At 40.6% G+C, this 16184-nt stretch overlaps 1 protein-coding gene across 1 annotated transcript in view; it reads left to right on the top strand.

The window, feature by feature from the left end:
• LOC110965883 (transmembrane protein 132D-like) overlaps positions 1–14991 on the top strand; it is a 36562-nt gene extending 21571 nt beyond the window's left edge. Inside the window, exons 6-10 of the mRNA XM_051938941.1 lie at positions 1280–1488; positions 5245–5425; positions 6393–6506; positions 6595–6786; positions 12603–14991. Of these exons, the coding sequence (XP_051794901.1) occupies positions 1280–1488; positions 5245–5425; positions 6393–6506; positions 6595–6786; positions 12603–14084 (2178 nt within the window). The 3' untranslated portion in view covers positions 14085–14991. The remainder of the gene's footprint in view (positions 1–1279; positions 1489–5244; positions 5426–6392; positions 6507–6594; positions 6787–12602) is intronic.
• The last annotated feature ends 1193 nt before the right edge of the window (positions 14992–16184 follow it).

The raw sequence follows: 16184 nt of genomic DNA, 5'->3' as shown, positions 1-16184 counted from the left end.
GTATTTTCTGTTATTAATATTACTTTGGCAACAATTTGCAGAGTTATGTTGTTTATGGATTACATATTCCAAAGATGTTCTGCCATCATGATGATTTTCATATTGAACAGCAATGAATAAAGAACAACAGAGGCTGGGAACGGCTGATAAACTAGCTGTGATGTAAAGTACACTTGATAGGCTGAAACATGCAAAAGCGCTGCTATTCGCAACGAGTATTTTAAGATGCAGCATTCCTCCACAGAGGTGCTTGTAGACGGAGAGGAAATGCCAAGCTAATGCTATGGAAAAAATATAACTGCAAGATAAAGATTGCCAGTTAAAAAAAGAAGCGTTTTTTTTTCAACCCGTTTCATCATTTTGCCAAACAAGGGAGTGCTTAAAGAGGCCATTTGTGGAGCAGCTGCTGACCTGACGGTGTAGTTGTGTTGGAGAGCTGCACAAGACATCAGAGCCTTTGGTGTGGACCAGTCAGCATGATGGGAAACGGTCTTCAGAGACTGGCCTTCGTCAACATTTCCAGTGGAGTTCAACCTCACTTACCTCAGAAGTCATTCCTCCCCCCTCCTTCGCTTTTTCCGCCTCCCTCTTTTCACCTCCCCTTCTTTCCAGTGCTACACTCTATTCTCCAGTCTAGTGCTCTCCAATTACCTCTGTGGAGCCACTGGTTTGTTAAGATAAGTGAGGCGGCAGTGGAGATAGGCCTCCAATCTTAAATAAAACACACCAACTGCTGTGTTTCACCTCATTGCTTTCGCTGGTGGGGGACTGCAGCTCTCCCACCGACAGTACGGCGCTACAGGAGCGGTCGTGAGGCAGAGCTAATTTACATTCGGTGACGGTTTCAGAGAGACCACAGTCGTGAATTTACATGACAAACGCAAACACTACGATTCCCTGGACAGACTTCAAATTTAATATTTAAAAAAAGAAAATGTGTGTTTTAGTTGTGTGTGTGTGTGATTTCAGTTTATTTGAATTTGTGCATCCTTTCCACATCTCCTGTCATTATTCATCCTTACAAAAACCTTACGTTTGCATCCACTTTACATGAAAAATCCTCCAACATTGGACAATTTGTTAGAAGACCGGTCGGTCCTAATTGTCAGGTGAATGTTTTAATACCATTTTGTCACCTAAAATGAAGATATTTATAGAGACTGATGGAAAAAAGGGGGACTATCTCTCAGTTTTTTGATCCATATTCAAACCAAGATATGATTCTTGAGCCGTTCACCCATCTTTTGTCTTCCTGTTTTTTTCTCTCTCATCTTGCCAGGTGTCAGAGCGCTGCAACTATGTGTATGTAAATGATAAAGAGACGCGAGGGAAGAGCAAGGTGATGCTCAACTTCACTTACGGTTTCTTGAGCGCCCAGCTGGAGATGAGTGTATGGATGCCCCGCCTGCCCTTGTTCATCGATGTGGCCGACCCCGAGCTCAGCCAGATCAAAGGCTGGAGAGTTCCTGTTACTACCGGCAACAGGAGGTGAGGCCTGACCAGCTGCTGTACATCTGCTGTTGCTTGAGGTCCTGTTGGCTTGATTACACGAGGATGAGAAAAGAAAACATTCTGAAGTTTCACAGTATTAATTGGGACAGAGATGCAGTGCTGTTGTACTGTTTAAGTCAGCTGCATTATAGTGGGAGATATAATTGGGAAAACATCCAATTAGAGCAACATTAGTGCAAAGTCAATGTTTTTTTTTAAAAGTACAGTGTCATTAAGCTTTTGTTTATGTTTATGAACAGGAGCAGCATTAGGTTATTTATCAATGACAGATACTATAGATGGGTCAATATATGATTTAAGAACTTTTTAAGTCCATAAGCGATGTCTATACAAATTCTGCAATTATTTATTATGGTAAACAATCACTTATTAGAAAAATGACTGGATATCACTAAAATGTCAACTAAACAGTCCCAATTTAATAAAAAAAAAAAACACCTTCTAATTAGCTAAACAGTAATAAAATGAGCTTATTTAAAAACTGTTTTGATTGTGTTTTTATTAAGTTGAGATAATCATGACAGATATTTCTTTTTTGGTAATATATCAAATTGTATATGGAAAATAACAAGTTGTGTCTGTGTCTGGGAAATCCTTTTTAACTAAGTTCCCCATTACAAAAACACCTCTCAAAGAAGTGTGTTAATCCCAGATCACATGACCTGCTCCTCATGATGTCATTTCCTCCTGAAGAAAAGACTGACCAGACTCCAAGGCTTTGAGTTATTTAATATAAAGTAGTGTGTGAGTCAAGTGTGAATTTATGGCATGTCAACAGGTTTACAACAATATCTTTAGAAATAACTTTCAATTTCACTTAATTGTAAATATAATATTTAGACGAATCTGTGTGTAAAAATGCCATGTGGTGTTTGGTTAGATTTTAGACCAGAAAACAGCAAAAATGTCAACGATGTTAAAAAAGTCCTGCAGTTATATGTTGACCAAGATAACAAGATTCCATGAGAATGAGCTGAGATTTTACTGAACATCACAGATGGCCAAATCTGGACCTTAATCTTAATCTTTGTTGATATCAGAATAAGCTATAGCTTGCCAAAAAAAATATGTAGCATCCATTTAATGCTCTTTGTAAGGTCAGAAGTGTCAATGACATTTTAAGGCCCTATCTGTAGCTTTTAAGCGGAACGTTTTGCCAATCAAAAGTCCGATTCAAGCAGCAGAAATCAAGTCATATAGTTTTAACAATCCCATGCCTCCCTATTTGCTAAAATTCTCATTTTCTTACATGTTTGTGAGCGGGGTTCTCAAACTTAAACAGTCAATTAATGATTTTTGTAGTCAAGATATCCACAAGCACAAATCTAAAGCTGGTTTTAATCCTGCAAGAAATCTGACTGATAAAAATTTGACTTTGTTGACACTGTTTCAGAGAGATTTTAACTTGGTAGGTAAATTCTGAGCTCTGCTGAGAGCTGTGTTTCTAATTTCTGTCTGTGTGCAGCACATGTGGTCGGTACAATGTGCCTTGGGTGCATTAGTGGGTAGGGCAGTGGAGAGGCACCACAGTTGCCCTAGAGGTAAAGGTTAGTGGGATTTTGCTCAATACTTACTGTAAAGTCATTATTTCCCACTCAATACTGTGATGACAGTCGACTGATGGGCTGTCATTTCCCAAAACATTCAATACGCAGCCACAGACACAAGGTCAGAAATGTGATATTTGGTAGTGATTGTACAGTCTTCACAATAAATTTCCTTTGCCATGCTGCTCTGTAGGACACGGGCACATACAGCCATGGAAAACAATATTAGACCACCCTTGTTTTCTTCAGTTTCTTGTTCATTTTAATGCCTGGTACCACTAAGGGTATATTACCTGAAGAATACGATGAACACTAGAAAAAATGCAGCTGATTCCAGAATACTTTGTGCCCTATTTGACGTGCTTAAGCTATAAGAGGACATTTCATGTCATAAGCAGCACTGCACATGCAAAGGCCTAGAGTGGTTTTCCTGCTTGTGAGAGACGGGTAGCGAAAAGACTGAAGATGTTCAAGGCAGGCGTTCATTACACCAAGAAAAAAACAAGCCAAACATGGTCCTACCAGATTGTGAGCTGATTGTGGCAGGAAGCATCTTTCTACTCCATGAGATGACCGTGCACTCATCCGTTCCTGTGTCAGGAATTGTCGTCAGACAATTCATAGGACTAAAACAGACAGAAAAGAAAAACACGGAATGCCTAAAAGCTGTTTTTGGCAGTACAATGCCATACCTATTGATGTAAGAACTTCGGTGATTTTGGTTATTATCAAGAAAACCACAGAACATGCCTAGATATCAGCTCTTAAGTTAAACTCTGAGCAATTTCTGTTATCATTGTATTTGTCCAAACAAATGTACCTTTAGTGATACCAGGCATTAAAATGAACGAGAAATTGAGGAAAACAAGGGCAGTCTAATAATTTTTTTACAACACAAACTGATATCTGGCTTTAAGCTTAAATTCTGTTTACTTTTTCCTAAAGTCTGCTGAAACTGTGTGGAGTCATGATATATCCTCAACTCTGCATGTTTTTTATGCACTGTAAGACTTGTAATCAGTTAACAGTAATACAGTTTAATTAACACTTATAATAATAGTCCTCAGTGATGCTAATTAGCACCCTGGCAACCCTATAAAATGCACCATGGCTCAAGGGTTATTGAAGAACTAATTGAAAAGTGGGGGAACCACAGTGAAGTAACTAAACATAGAAACTTTCGTGCTCAAGTGTTTTTGAAAATCAGTAAGTGTGATTTGAAAAAAGAGAGTAAAAATGCCATGAAGTGGATTGTAATCACTATAAAAGCTGTGATTTTAAAGGCTCTTTAAATCATGTGAAGGACAAACGTAAGACAAAGGTATTGATATGACATGTTTGTTTCCTGTACAGTACTGATAACCTCTATGAGTTGGACAACCGGATTCAGCTATTTTGCGGTCGGGTGTTGAATCAAAGCTGATTTAATTCAAGCTGCATTTCCATCACATGTTAAGCTCTGACTCTAGGCTACATAATAATGGTGTTTATTTGGGCTCCAGCTCTTGACATCAGCTATCTGCCTGCAGTGTGAAAACATATCAACCAACCCTGCAGCACACCTGTGGGTGTTGCAGCGCGTGGCAGACCAGCTGTGTGTATGATAATTATATGATCATTGCTGAGGGGTTTGTAGATGGTTCACAGCTTAACCTCTATCACCCGCAAACAAACCACTCAGTCGTGGGATCCTGGTTAATTTAACTTAAATTCATTTAGCAGAAAAGGTCACTCAGCATGTGTTTTGCCTCTGCAGAAGCAACAACCACAGCTCTTAACTGTTTTTTTCTCTCCTTCGGCTGGCCGGCAGGTCACATTGCAGACTAACTGAATCATTTTGTGGTATCGTTGTGTGCAAAATACTGGAGGCAAAGGGAGATCGGCAGGCTGGATCTGTCCGAAGGTTACAAAAAAAACTGTAATTATGCACTGGACTGTATCTTGGAGTGCCTGGAAAAGAAATAAGACTGTAAATAACCTCAGCAAATGTAATTTTTACACTGGTTTTTGCGGATTAAACAAACAAAACATGAAATATGTATGCTGCTCACAGTCCTTGTGCTAGGCTACACTGACTGCCTGCTGGCTGCGGCTTCATAATTAGTGAACAGGTTTTAAAGTTGTATCTCCTTGTTTAACTCTCAGCAAGAAGCATGTGACTGATTGTGCTTTAATGCCGTGTCAGATCTACATGGGACAGCGAGGAAGAGGAGGAGATGAGGAAGGGCAGGGGTTGCATGCTGCAGTACCAGCACTCCACACTAAGGGTGCTCACACCGTTTGTCGCCCAGCCGGATGCCGAGGTGCTGCCGGACCCGCTGACTGGGGAAGAACCTGTCGAGTACTTTCTGGGTTCTGATTGGAAGGTAAAAGCACCTCCAGATTTCACCCTCTGAACTCCAAGCACTTTCAGAATGTTTTTTGTTGTTGTTCCTGTCATATTTTTATTCACTGTGGGCTCATTTTTTTACTGCAGTACGAAGTCCTGCACCTTTATGATGAAACAGCACAACCATGATAGAAAGTAGAAAGAACTCATAAATGTGTTTTTGTGCAGCAAGACAACCTTATACTTCCCTATATTGAAAATATACAAGTTGAATTTCTTTGATTACTTATACAAAAAACATGAGTGCTACCAGTGCCATGAAATAAAGAATTTCTTTACATACATTAGACATTTTAAGACTTATGTTTTGCATTTACTTCCTTTACTTTCTTACATACACAGACTATAGTTTAGCCCAGTTTGCTCAAAAAAAAGAAGAAATCACTGAATTTATGTCACATGACTGCTCATTACAACTGAATCACTAACAGCTTCTTAGTTGTACAGACAAATGGATATTTTTTTTTGCTTTTACCACAATCTAATTAGAGCAAAAAAACAGTTTTTTGTAAATTTTATAAAGGAGACATGTACAGTAAGGACATTCTGATAAAATATCTCAATTCTAAGTTTCCAGACCAAGTGGCATGTTGCTGATGAGTAATAAAAACACTAACGGAAAGTTCAAACTCTGAAAATTCTTTATGTCTTTACTGTTTCTGGCTTTCATAATTGGTGTAATTTTGGCATTTTCATGAAAACAAAATGCCATTCAAACTTGCAGACCAGTTTTGGGGTTCAGAGGGTTAATAGCTTTGGCATATTCATTCTTTAATTTAATGGCCTGCAATATAATTCTGGTTAACCCTTAATAATTGTACACCATCACAGATGAAAGCAGGTTGATGATTTTTCCAGTTCATCCTTAGATAAGAGAGACTAATTAAAAGTTATTCTGCCTTTTGCTGCACATTGATTCACATTTTTCTCTTTCTGATGGACAGGTGGATGTTACCAATCTTGTACGCTATAATCTGAACGTCGCAGATCCGGATGTGGCCTGGGTGCAGGATGGGGTGGTGGTGCGAGGACGGGCTGTGGGTGCTACTTCTGTACAGGTGAGCTTTGTGCGCACGTGTAATTTTAGCGGTATGTTTATATCTATGTTAATCCTCCTGCAGCTGGATGAGGATGTACTTGTTGCAGGTGCTGTCTCCTCTGACGTCAGCCGTCCTGGCTGAGAGGAGCATCAGGGTGGTGGATGATAAAGTCAGTGTGACAGAGGTGGGGGTGCAGCTGGTTTCCGGACTCTCGCTGTCCCTGCAACTCAGTCCAGAGAGCAACAGGGCCATTGTTGCCACAGCAACCACACGGGAGAGGATCATGCAACTCAAACAGGTAAGTAACTGGAAAATCGGGACACACAAAGCATAGAAAGTGTCGGGCACTGCTCGGCTGCTGTTGTAGCGATGGCACTCGTCTGTTTTCATGCCTGTTAGACTTACAGTTACTCATTTTTTGCCTCGCAGCATAACTCAAGGACCATTCCTTTTGCTTTCATTTGGATTTTTGAACAATAAAAAACTGATTTGGGGTTTCGCTTGTTGAAACAGACAAGTAGGCATTGGATAGATGTCATCAAAACGTGCCTAGAAATGTCTTTACATGATGAGAAATACACCAAACAGCACCCTTGGTCTTTAAAGCACTAATGATAAACTTTATCTTTGTAATGCACAGATATGAAAAGTGTCATCTACTGCTGTGTGTGTGCATGTGTCAATGTCATCCCCATAGAAATGGTTTTATAAGAAGCCTTGCTTAAGAGCACAAAAACAAATGCTGAATTCAGATTATTTTAGTTTAACTGTCAAATGTGAGGAGGGTCAATTGGTCATTTCATTTGAATATGTGAGGAAAGAAAGGCTTTTCTCTCTTTTAGTGTCTGTTTTTTTAAAGGTGTGGGCACTTAACACCGACCTCTGCTGGCAGTTTCCGTTCCTTTGTTTGGAAGCACTCGGAATCAAAACAGCAGTACAATCTTCATTTACCTCCTCTTTCACCTTGTTCATATGACTTCAGTATAAATGTCGGTGTTTTTCTATGGGCATTTAATACTCTGAGACGAAAAGAATTGCCAGAAATTAAGGTGTAATTAAGTTAACATATTAATTTTGCAGTGTATATGTTCATATTAACCCTTTTAAGGGTTAACATGTGCCTGGAGAGTGGAGACTTTGGAATTTATAAGACAACTTACTTGCATTACACTACTTTTTTTCTACAACCACTGGCAAGAAGAGCCAGAATAGTTCATGCAAGGAATCAAAAGGCTGTGAGTAGAAAGGAGCGAGGATCCGTCTCCTGTTGCTCTGAGAGGTGGTTGGAGGGAATTACACACGTGGACAAAATTGTTGGTACCCCTCAGTTAAAGAAGGAAAAACCCACAATTCTCACTGAAATCACTTGAAACTCACAAAAGTAACAATAAATAAAAATTTATTGAAAATTAAATAATCAAAAACAGCCATTACTTTTGAATTGTTGATTAACATAATTATTTAAAAAAACAAACAAATGAAACAGGCCTGGACAAAAATGATGGTACCTCTATAAAAGATTGAAAACTATTTGACCAGAGTGACATGATTAACTCAGGTGTGTCATTTAATTGACATCACAGGTGTTTCCAAACTCATAATCAGTCAGTCTGCCTATTTAAAGGGAGACAAGTAGTCACCCTGCTGTTTGGTGAAAAGGTGTGTACCACACTGAACATGGACAACAGAAAGCGAAGGAGAGAATTGTCCCAGGACATCCGAAAAAAAATGATAGACAAACATCTTAAAGGTAAAGGCTATAAGACCATCTCTAAACAGCTTGAAGTTCCTGTGACAACAGTGGCTCATATTATTCAGAAGTTCAAGACCCACGGGACAGTAGCCAACCTCCCTGGACGTGGCCGCAAGAGGAAAATTGATGACAAATTGAAGAGACGGATCGTTGGAATTGTATCCAAAGAGCCCAGAGCAACCTCCAAAGAAATTAAAGGTGAACTCCAAGGCCAAGGTACATCAGTGTCAGATCGCACCATTCGTCGTTGTTTGAGCCAAAGTGGACTTCATGGGAGACGACCAAGGAGGACACCACTGCTGAAAAAAACTCATAAAAAAGCCAGACTGGAATTTGCAAAAATGCATGTTGACAAGCCACAAAGCTTCTGGGAGAATGTCGTTTGGACAGATGAGACCAAACTGGAGCTTTTTGGTAAGGCACATCAACTCTATGTTCATAGACTCAAAAACCAAGCATACGAAGAAAAGAACACTGTCCCTACGGTGAAACATGGAGGAGGCTCAGTAATGTTTTGGGGCTGCTTTGCTGCATCTGGCACAGGGTGTCTTGAAAGTGTGCAAGGTACGATGAAATCTGAAGACTATCAAGGCATTCTGGAGAGAAATGTGCTGCCTAGTGTCAGAAAGCTTGGTCTCAGTCGCAGGTCATGGGTCTTCCAACAGGACAACGATCCAAAGCACACAGCCAAAAACACCCAAGAATGGCTGAGAGAAAAGCGTTGGACTATTCTAAAGTGGCCTTCTATGAGCCCAGATCTGAATCCCATTGAACATAAGTGGAAGGAGCTGAAACATGCCATTTGGAGAAGACACCCATCAAACCTGAGACAACTGGAGCTGTTTGCTCATGAGGAGTGGGCCAAAATACCTGTTGACAGCTGCAGAACGCTCATTGACAAATACAGAAATCGTTTAATTGCAGTGATTGCCTCAAAAGGTTGTGCAACAAAATATTAAGTTATGGGTACCATCATTTTTGTCCAGCACTATTTCATTAGTTTGTTTTTTAAAATAATTATGTTAATCAACAATTCAAAAGTGATGGCTGATTTTGATTATTTAATTTTCAATAAATTTTTATTTATTGTTACTTTTGTGAGTTTCAAGTGATTTCAGTGAGAATTGTGGGTTTTTCCTTCTTTAACTGAGGGGTACCAACAATTTTGTCCACGTGTGTATATCCATGGAAGCTCTGGTGGTGGGCAGGGAGTAAAGTCTGGACAGAGGCCAAGGGAGACAAGTGGCATCTTGAAAAGAAGGGATTTTTGTTTCTTTGAAGGGAATTGAAGGAAGTAGTAGTGGATTCTGATATCTGCTGCAGAATTGTGTGAGATATTCCACTTGACCAATCTTTCTGCGGCCTTGCTAGCAAGTTGCATCATCTTTAGAGCAAATCAAACAGAAACTGGGAATTCTCTATAAGACAGTGATGCACGAGCATATTTACTTCAACAGCTCTTTGCATTCCTGTGTTTGACAATACGCAGTGATGTTGTTTATAACAGTGAGAAGCATCCCAGTGTGAAAGCAGTGCAGCGTTATTATGTTTTGACTAGCGATAGAAATGTCTCTCAAGCAGAGACTGCAAAAACTGAACAAGGCACAATAGTTGTTGCCACAAACCAGGAAATTAGCTCCTTTCCCAATGGATACGGCTATGCTAATGGCTAGCAGCTAAGTTAGAAGGCAGCACCTGAAACGGAGTCTGAATGACAATAATTAATAATGCTTTAAGATTTTCAATTTTACTCAATTGTATATATAATATGTAGAAGAATCTTTCTCTAAAAATGCCATGTGGTGTTGGGTCAGAATAATAGAAATGTTGATTCCAGGCCAAAAAATAGCAAAAATGTCAACTATGATACTTGTCAAGTGTGTTACAAAAAGTCCCGCAATTATATATATTGACACAGCTTCAGGAGACAAACTGATCAATCTCAGTAGATCCCATGTAAATGGAAAAAGATGTTCTAATGTAATCACTCCTATTTCTAGTTTGAAAATTCAGTTAAAGTCACCCTTATTAAAGAAGCAGACTAGTTATGGATGAGAAGTTCCCTGCTATCACATGCTGTTAAAACATTACATGTGATGTATATCTGTTCCAAATATCAGATATCGGTCTTTCTTGATCATCAGTAATTGGCATCGGCCCTAAAAACACAAATATCGGTCGATCCCTAGTTTTGACCTAAGATGGTTTTCTTTTAAAACAGTCCAAATTTCAAATATCATAACCTCAAAAGCGGAATAACAAATGTTAACAACACTACGTAACATTTGTTGAAAGTCCCTTGATTAAACTCTTTATTAAAAAATTGTATATATAGAAGTTTTTTTTCTGCAAATCTAATTCCATCTTGCCTGAAAATAAATTTCAGCTAAACTAAAACAAGCTATTCTACACTGTACAATTGCAACTTTTAATAACTTGGAGTGATTCAGCCACACATTTTGAAGGTGGAACTGATTCTGAAGGAGCATAATGATACTGAAAGCACCACACTGGAAGTAGAGGCGATTGGTTCCTTAGTTTTATTCCTGTGTGTATGAAACCCTAGATGTCTGAGAACATGCTTTTGAGCCTGTATGCTGCAGCTTCAAGGTGGAAACCCTCTACCATGCCTGTCTTGCTTCTGATGTCTTCTAGCACATAAAAAATGCCATATGGAGATGCTAACAAGATTTAAAAAAAACTTGACTGGATGAGTCTTTAAGTTGCTTCCACTGACGATTCAATCAGAGGCAGCTTTGTTGTACAGTTTATGTGAAGGAAATCGACTCTATGGACTTGCCATGATACCATAGTGTGATAAACTGAAAACTAAATGATGTTGTGAAACTAAATGAGAATTTTCCAGCAAAGGTATAATTGCCATCTATAGAAAACACCTGATTTTAAACAATGCTCTCGGCAGCAAGACCTTAGGGGCCTGGTAATTTTTGCGTTTCCCGTTTGCCTCTCTGAATGTGATCTCATTGTGTTCACAGCCCAGACCGTCATCTGCAGCTCCCATGCTGTGTGAAAGAGCGGCGAGAGGCAGACAGCACGCACAGATGATCATTTTAAAAGCTCACTCGCACATTTAGCTGTGGCATCTTGCCCATTTTAAAACCGGCTTCCTGTTGCAGGCACGGAGGGGCGGCAATTAGGTGGTCCATAGCTGCTGGAACGACGGCTCACTTTACCTCCAGTACGCTGCTGCTGTTGCCGGCCTGCCACTGTCAATAACAAACTATTAGAACCATGCCAGTGCAGATGACCAGCCAATTGTGTCTGCGATGGCAAGCTGTTAACGTCCTGCTCCGGGCGATTCATAATGTATTCAAATCCAAAATATGGGTTAGGTCTGTGGCGACCCAGTAGCTTACATTAGCTACAGGAAATAGGTCATTGTGTATTAATGTGATTTGGCTGGCTAATTCAGTTCTTAGCGTGACCTTTGTGCCGCAATTTATTTTTTGTTCTTCTAACGGACTTCTATTACAAAATGAAGGGATAGAGACAGATAAGATATTTAATAATATATATTATAAAGAGATTAACATAGGCCTTTTATTGTTAATAATAGCCATGGGAATACAGTCGAGGGGTCGATTGATTTTTCTGCATCTGCTCTGACTTAGTTCTCTACATTTGATCTCTACATTGCTCTGTTATTACAGTTCTTTTGTTCATTTTATTTTGTTCGTTCCAACTTGCTTTCTGCCTTTCTTTCCCTCTGTCCTTCTTTCCTTCCTTCTGTCCTTCTTTTCTTCATTCTGTCCTTTTGTCTTTCTGTCTTTCCTTCTGTCATTCTATCCTGTTCTTCCTTCTGTCATTCTGCCCTTCTGTCTTTCTTTCTTTCCTTCTGTCCTCTTTTGTACTTTCCTTTCTTCTGTCCTCCCTTGTCTTTGTTTCCTTCCTCTTGTCCTTCCTTCCTTCCTTCTTTCCTTCCTTCCGTTTTTCCTTCTTTCCTTCCTTCCTTCCTTCCTTCCTTCCTTCCTTCCTTCCTCATTATTTAAAGCACTCTGTTATTATCATTTTATTTTCTGAAAAGATGCTCGAGTCGGTTGTTCTTGTAGAACAAAAGAAACAGGAAGGTCGACTGCTTTATTTCCTGTTTTGCCAGGCGAACCTGGAAATTGCACTGATAGAAAAGCAAAAAAGATAAATGGACAAATAGTCTAGATTATGTTATGTCAAGATCTATGATGTGGGATTGTGAAGGCCTGGAAATCACTTTTGTAGATGAGTTAATCTAATATTTTTTGTTTCTAATGGTGTTTGATTATTTGTTGATGTGTTTTATTGTAAATTAAGAAATTTTTTTTATCAGAGTTTGATTAAAACTCTTCCTTTTCTTTATCTGACAGGAAGCAGTGGTGAGCTGCTGGGTTCAGTTCAGCGATGGTGCAGTTACTCCACTGGACATGTTTGATCGCAGCGTCTACTCTCTGACGGTCTCCACTCCAGATGAGAGGGTGGCCACAGTACGTCGCACCCCGCAGTCCACATTTGTAGTAGCACAGGGCGAAGGTGAAGGCAAGGGGGCGCTAGTGAGAGTGGAGCTGAGGATCTGTGAAGAATGCCAGAAATCTAAGAGGAAGAGCAAGTTGGCGGTTGGAACGGGGCTTCTCAAGATCAACTTCCAGAATAGCAGCAGAGTCGTAGCGCGAGAAGGAGGTGCTGATGGAAGTAAAGATTTGGATGGCGGTGCATCAGAACTGGTGGGTCAACTTAGAAGAACAGTTACATCACAGGGTGGTGTGAAAGACATGAATAAATTGCCGTCAAGGAGCACAGCGAGAGAGGCCACCGTGACAGAAACCACCACTTCAACGACGTTTTCAGCCAGAAATATGCAGCCGCATGTTGTGTGGATTGGAACGACGAGCAAGCCCACAAGAGGTACTGCTAATGCTGTTGTTACCACGGCTTCCACCACAGCTGTGACTAAGCCAAATACAAAGCGGAGCACCGCCATACCTATAGCAACAACAGTAGGTGTTTTCAGTAAAGGAGAGGGCCAGAAGAGAAGCTATGGAAACATGCTCGACATCCCTAATTCACCTCAGAACAAAGACATCCCTAAAGCAGAAGTGACCCCAAAGAAGCAGCCTCCCAAATCTAAAACTCCTAAAGTAATTGAAAGCGACCTCATTAAGACTTTCAGAGCCATGTCTGACTTGGAAATCGGCATGTATACCTTGGTGGGGGTCTCCTGTGTGGCTATCTTGGCTTTTTTTATCAACTGTGCTTCGTATAATCTGTGTTTCCGTAAGCAGAAGACCCCCACACAGGCAGGCCCGATACCCAGCGCTGACCCAAAAGAACACAAGCACGACTGGGTGTGGCTGGGTGGCGGCAATCGTGCTGCTCCTGTCCCGGGTGTTCCAACTCAAGTGTCCACGTTAAAACACGAGTCTCATCGCCCTCTGGAGTCCCGTCATTCCATCGATTCAATGGCCACTCGCGGTCTGGAGAGCACCCTGCCCACAGTCAGCGCCCCCGCCATCCCAGAGAGAACTGCCACGCTGGGTCGCAGCAGGACCAGCTCCCAGCAGCAGCACTTTCAAGCAAAAGCAGTCGACCCCATGGCGAACCGGTCGGCCACCCTGCTGGCGAGGCCGCACCGCAGCGATCCGCTTCATTCTCCAACCAGCAAGAGGAACCAGGTCCAGTTCACCACCTTCACCACGCTGGACATCAAGCACTTGGCTGCATTAAAGAAGAACGGCGTGGACTTGAACTGGGCCAACCAACAGAAGCAGCAGCACGAAGCCCCCGCCGAGCCCCAGGCGCCTTTACCTGACATGCCGTGGCCTGTAGTCAAACCTCTCGGAGAGCCCCAGTGAGTGCGCTGGGGTGAGTGTCTGTGTGTGTATTAAAGATCTACACAGCATGTTCTGGTGTAGAAGTCCAAAAGAAAGGAATCTAGCTTTTTGTTAACAGAGGAACTATAAAGGATGCATTTATTGAGATTACAGAAAGAAAATTTTATATTTAAAAATGTGCTCAGTGCAAGCCTGTAAATACAAAATGTAACCCACGAAGGCCGACATGAAGCAATACCTTAGTCATTTTTTAAAGATTAAAAGTAATTTGCATGATTTTTCTGTATTTATGTCCTGTAAATATACATATATCTATACTATTTTACTTATTTCTACATTTCTAAGTGGAGACAAGAGTTTTCATCTCCTTTTACTTTTCATACAATTCTGTTGCCCGTGTAGAAACAGCTCTAGATATTCTTAGATGTCAGGGTAGATGCAGTACGGGCAAATTTTTTCATGTAATTCTATTCTTTTCCAGCCTTTTGTACTTCTTTTCTTTTTATCTTCCGGGATTCCTCCAGAGAATACCTGAGGAGTCTGTGCAATTTGTCAGAGAATATGCAACATTTATCAAGTTATTTTGAGCAATCTGTCACCGCAGTCTTCACCAGATATTTATTCAAATCGAATGCATGCTATGCAAATATAGTCTGTGTCGAGTGTGAAATGGACATTGTTCCAGAATTTTTTAAAACAAAGTTACGCTGGCCTTCAGGCTTCTCCCGAGGACCCTGCTTTAACAATTTGTAAAACTGTCTAATCTCGGTCTCTTGACACGGTGCAATACATATTCAGTTGTAAGATTTTTCATGTGTGAATGAAAAACGATGATGCCTTTTCTATGTAATATCCTCCTATTTTTAAACCAAAATGTGACGTGTGTTTCCAATGAGATTCTATCAATAAAGAACAAATGGATACATTTGCTATGGTTGAAATTGATTTTAATGCAATCATTGTTTTAAAAAATATTCACAAGAAAGCACCCTGAATATTTTGGATTAGAAGCTGAGGCTTTGCTATGAAGGAGTGGAATTTAATTATGTGTAATCACTATTGAATGGGATTCGAGGCTGATGTCATCATTTAGCAAAACATCAGTGACAGCAACACAACAGCTGCATAAAATACCACCGACAGTAAGGGAAAACTCAGAAGGAAGAAAGTGATCCTCATTTTGTACATGTCTTGACTCCATCTCCACATAATTCCATGTATTTTGTCTTGCTTATAATAACACGTGGGTCATTTGTCATACTTCTCCTCCCTCCTTCCTGTGTCTCCGTGGTGACCGCAGCTACACTTCTCAAAATTGGATTCGACAAGCTGCGACGCATAAACAGCGTTTCCAGCTTAAAGAAGCAGAGATAATCTGATGCCATGCACCTCAGGAATTGGCAGCTGTGGATATGACAGGGCACGCCGTCACTCCCTGCTGCACAACAGCATCGGGTGGATTTGGAGTGTTGATAAAAACAATTTTAATAACTTTCCCTCCAAATTCTCTACCTACAGGCCTGGCGTTCTTTTTTTTTCATTTCTTGCTGTATGTGCACAGACTCTCTCCCGTTTCCAGCTGATTTATCTGTCCAGCAGCGGTAGGAGAAAGTAAACAAACTCGTCTCAGAGATAAGCAGGCTCACATCTTTGATTGTGGAACTGCTGTATCATACGGGATGGAGAATTCACAACTCAAAAGTTCAGACACAAACTGATTAAGATATAAAAGCTGGCACGGTTTGTATGACGACAAAATACATCCCAGTTGAAATGCAGGAGCTATTTTTTGATATCTTTGTCCGGTGCGTCCTCTGGTCTACCACAGGTGAACCGAACCTCATTTCAATTAAGCATTCTGCAGCTCCAGAAGAAGTTATCCATTTATTTACACTCAACACTCAAGCTTCAGTTGCAAAAATTGTCTGTCTTGAGTGATTGGGAAACAGCATTATAAAGTATAATTCCAGTCCCATTATTCTGGCAATAATCCATTGAGATCCATCAACACAGCAGCCAGGACTGCTTTGCATATAATGATGTATGTAAATTGTGCGAGTTTACAAACAAGACAGGAGTGGAGTCCCTCAGTATCATTGCAGCTGGATCTCTAATCTGGCG

Source organism: Acanthochromis polyacanthus, chromosome 18 (genome assembly GCF_021347895.1).
Source record: "Acanthochromis polyacanthus isolate Apoly-LR-REF ecotype Palm Island chromosome 18, KAUST_Apoly_ChrSc, whole genome shotgun sequence".
NCBI classification, from domain to species: domain Eukaryota; kingdom Metazoa; phylum Chordata; class Actinopteri; family Pomacentridae; genus Acanthochromis; species Acanthochromis polyacanthus.
Note: the sequence above shows the minus strand (reverse complement) of the source record. Positions and strands in the feature narration are given on the sequence as shown.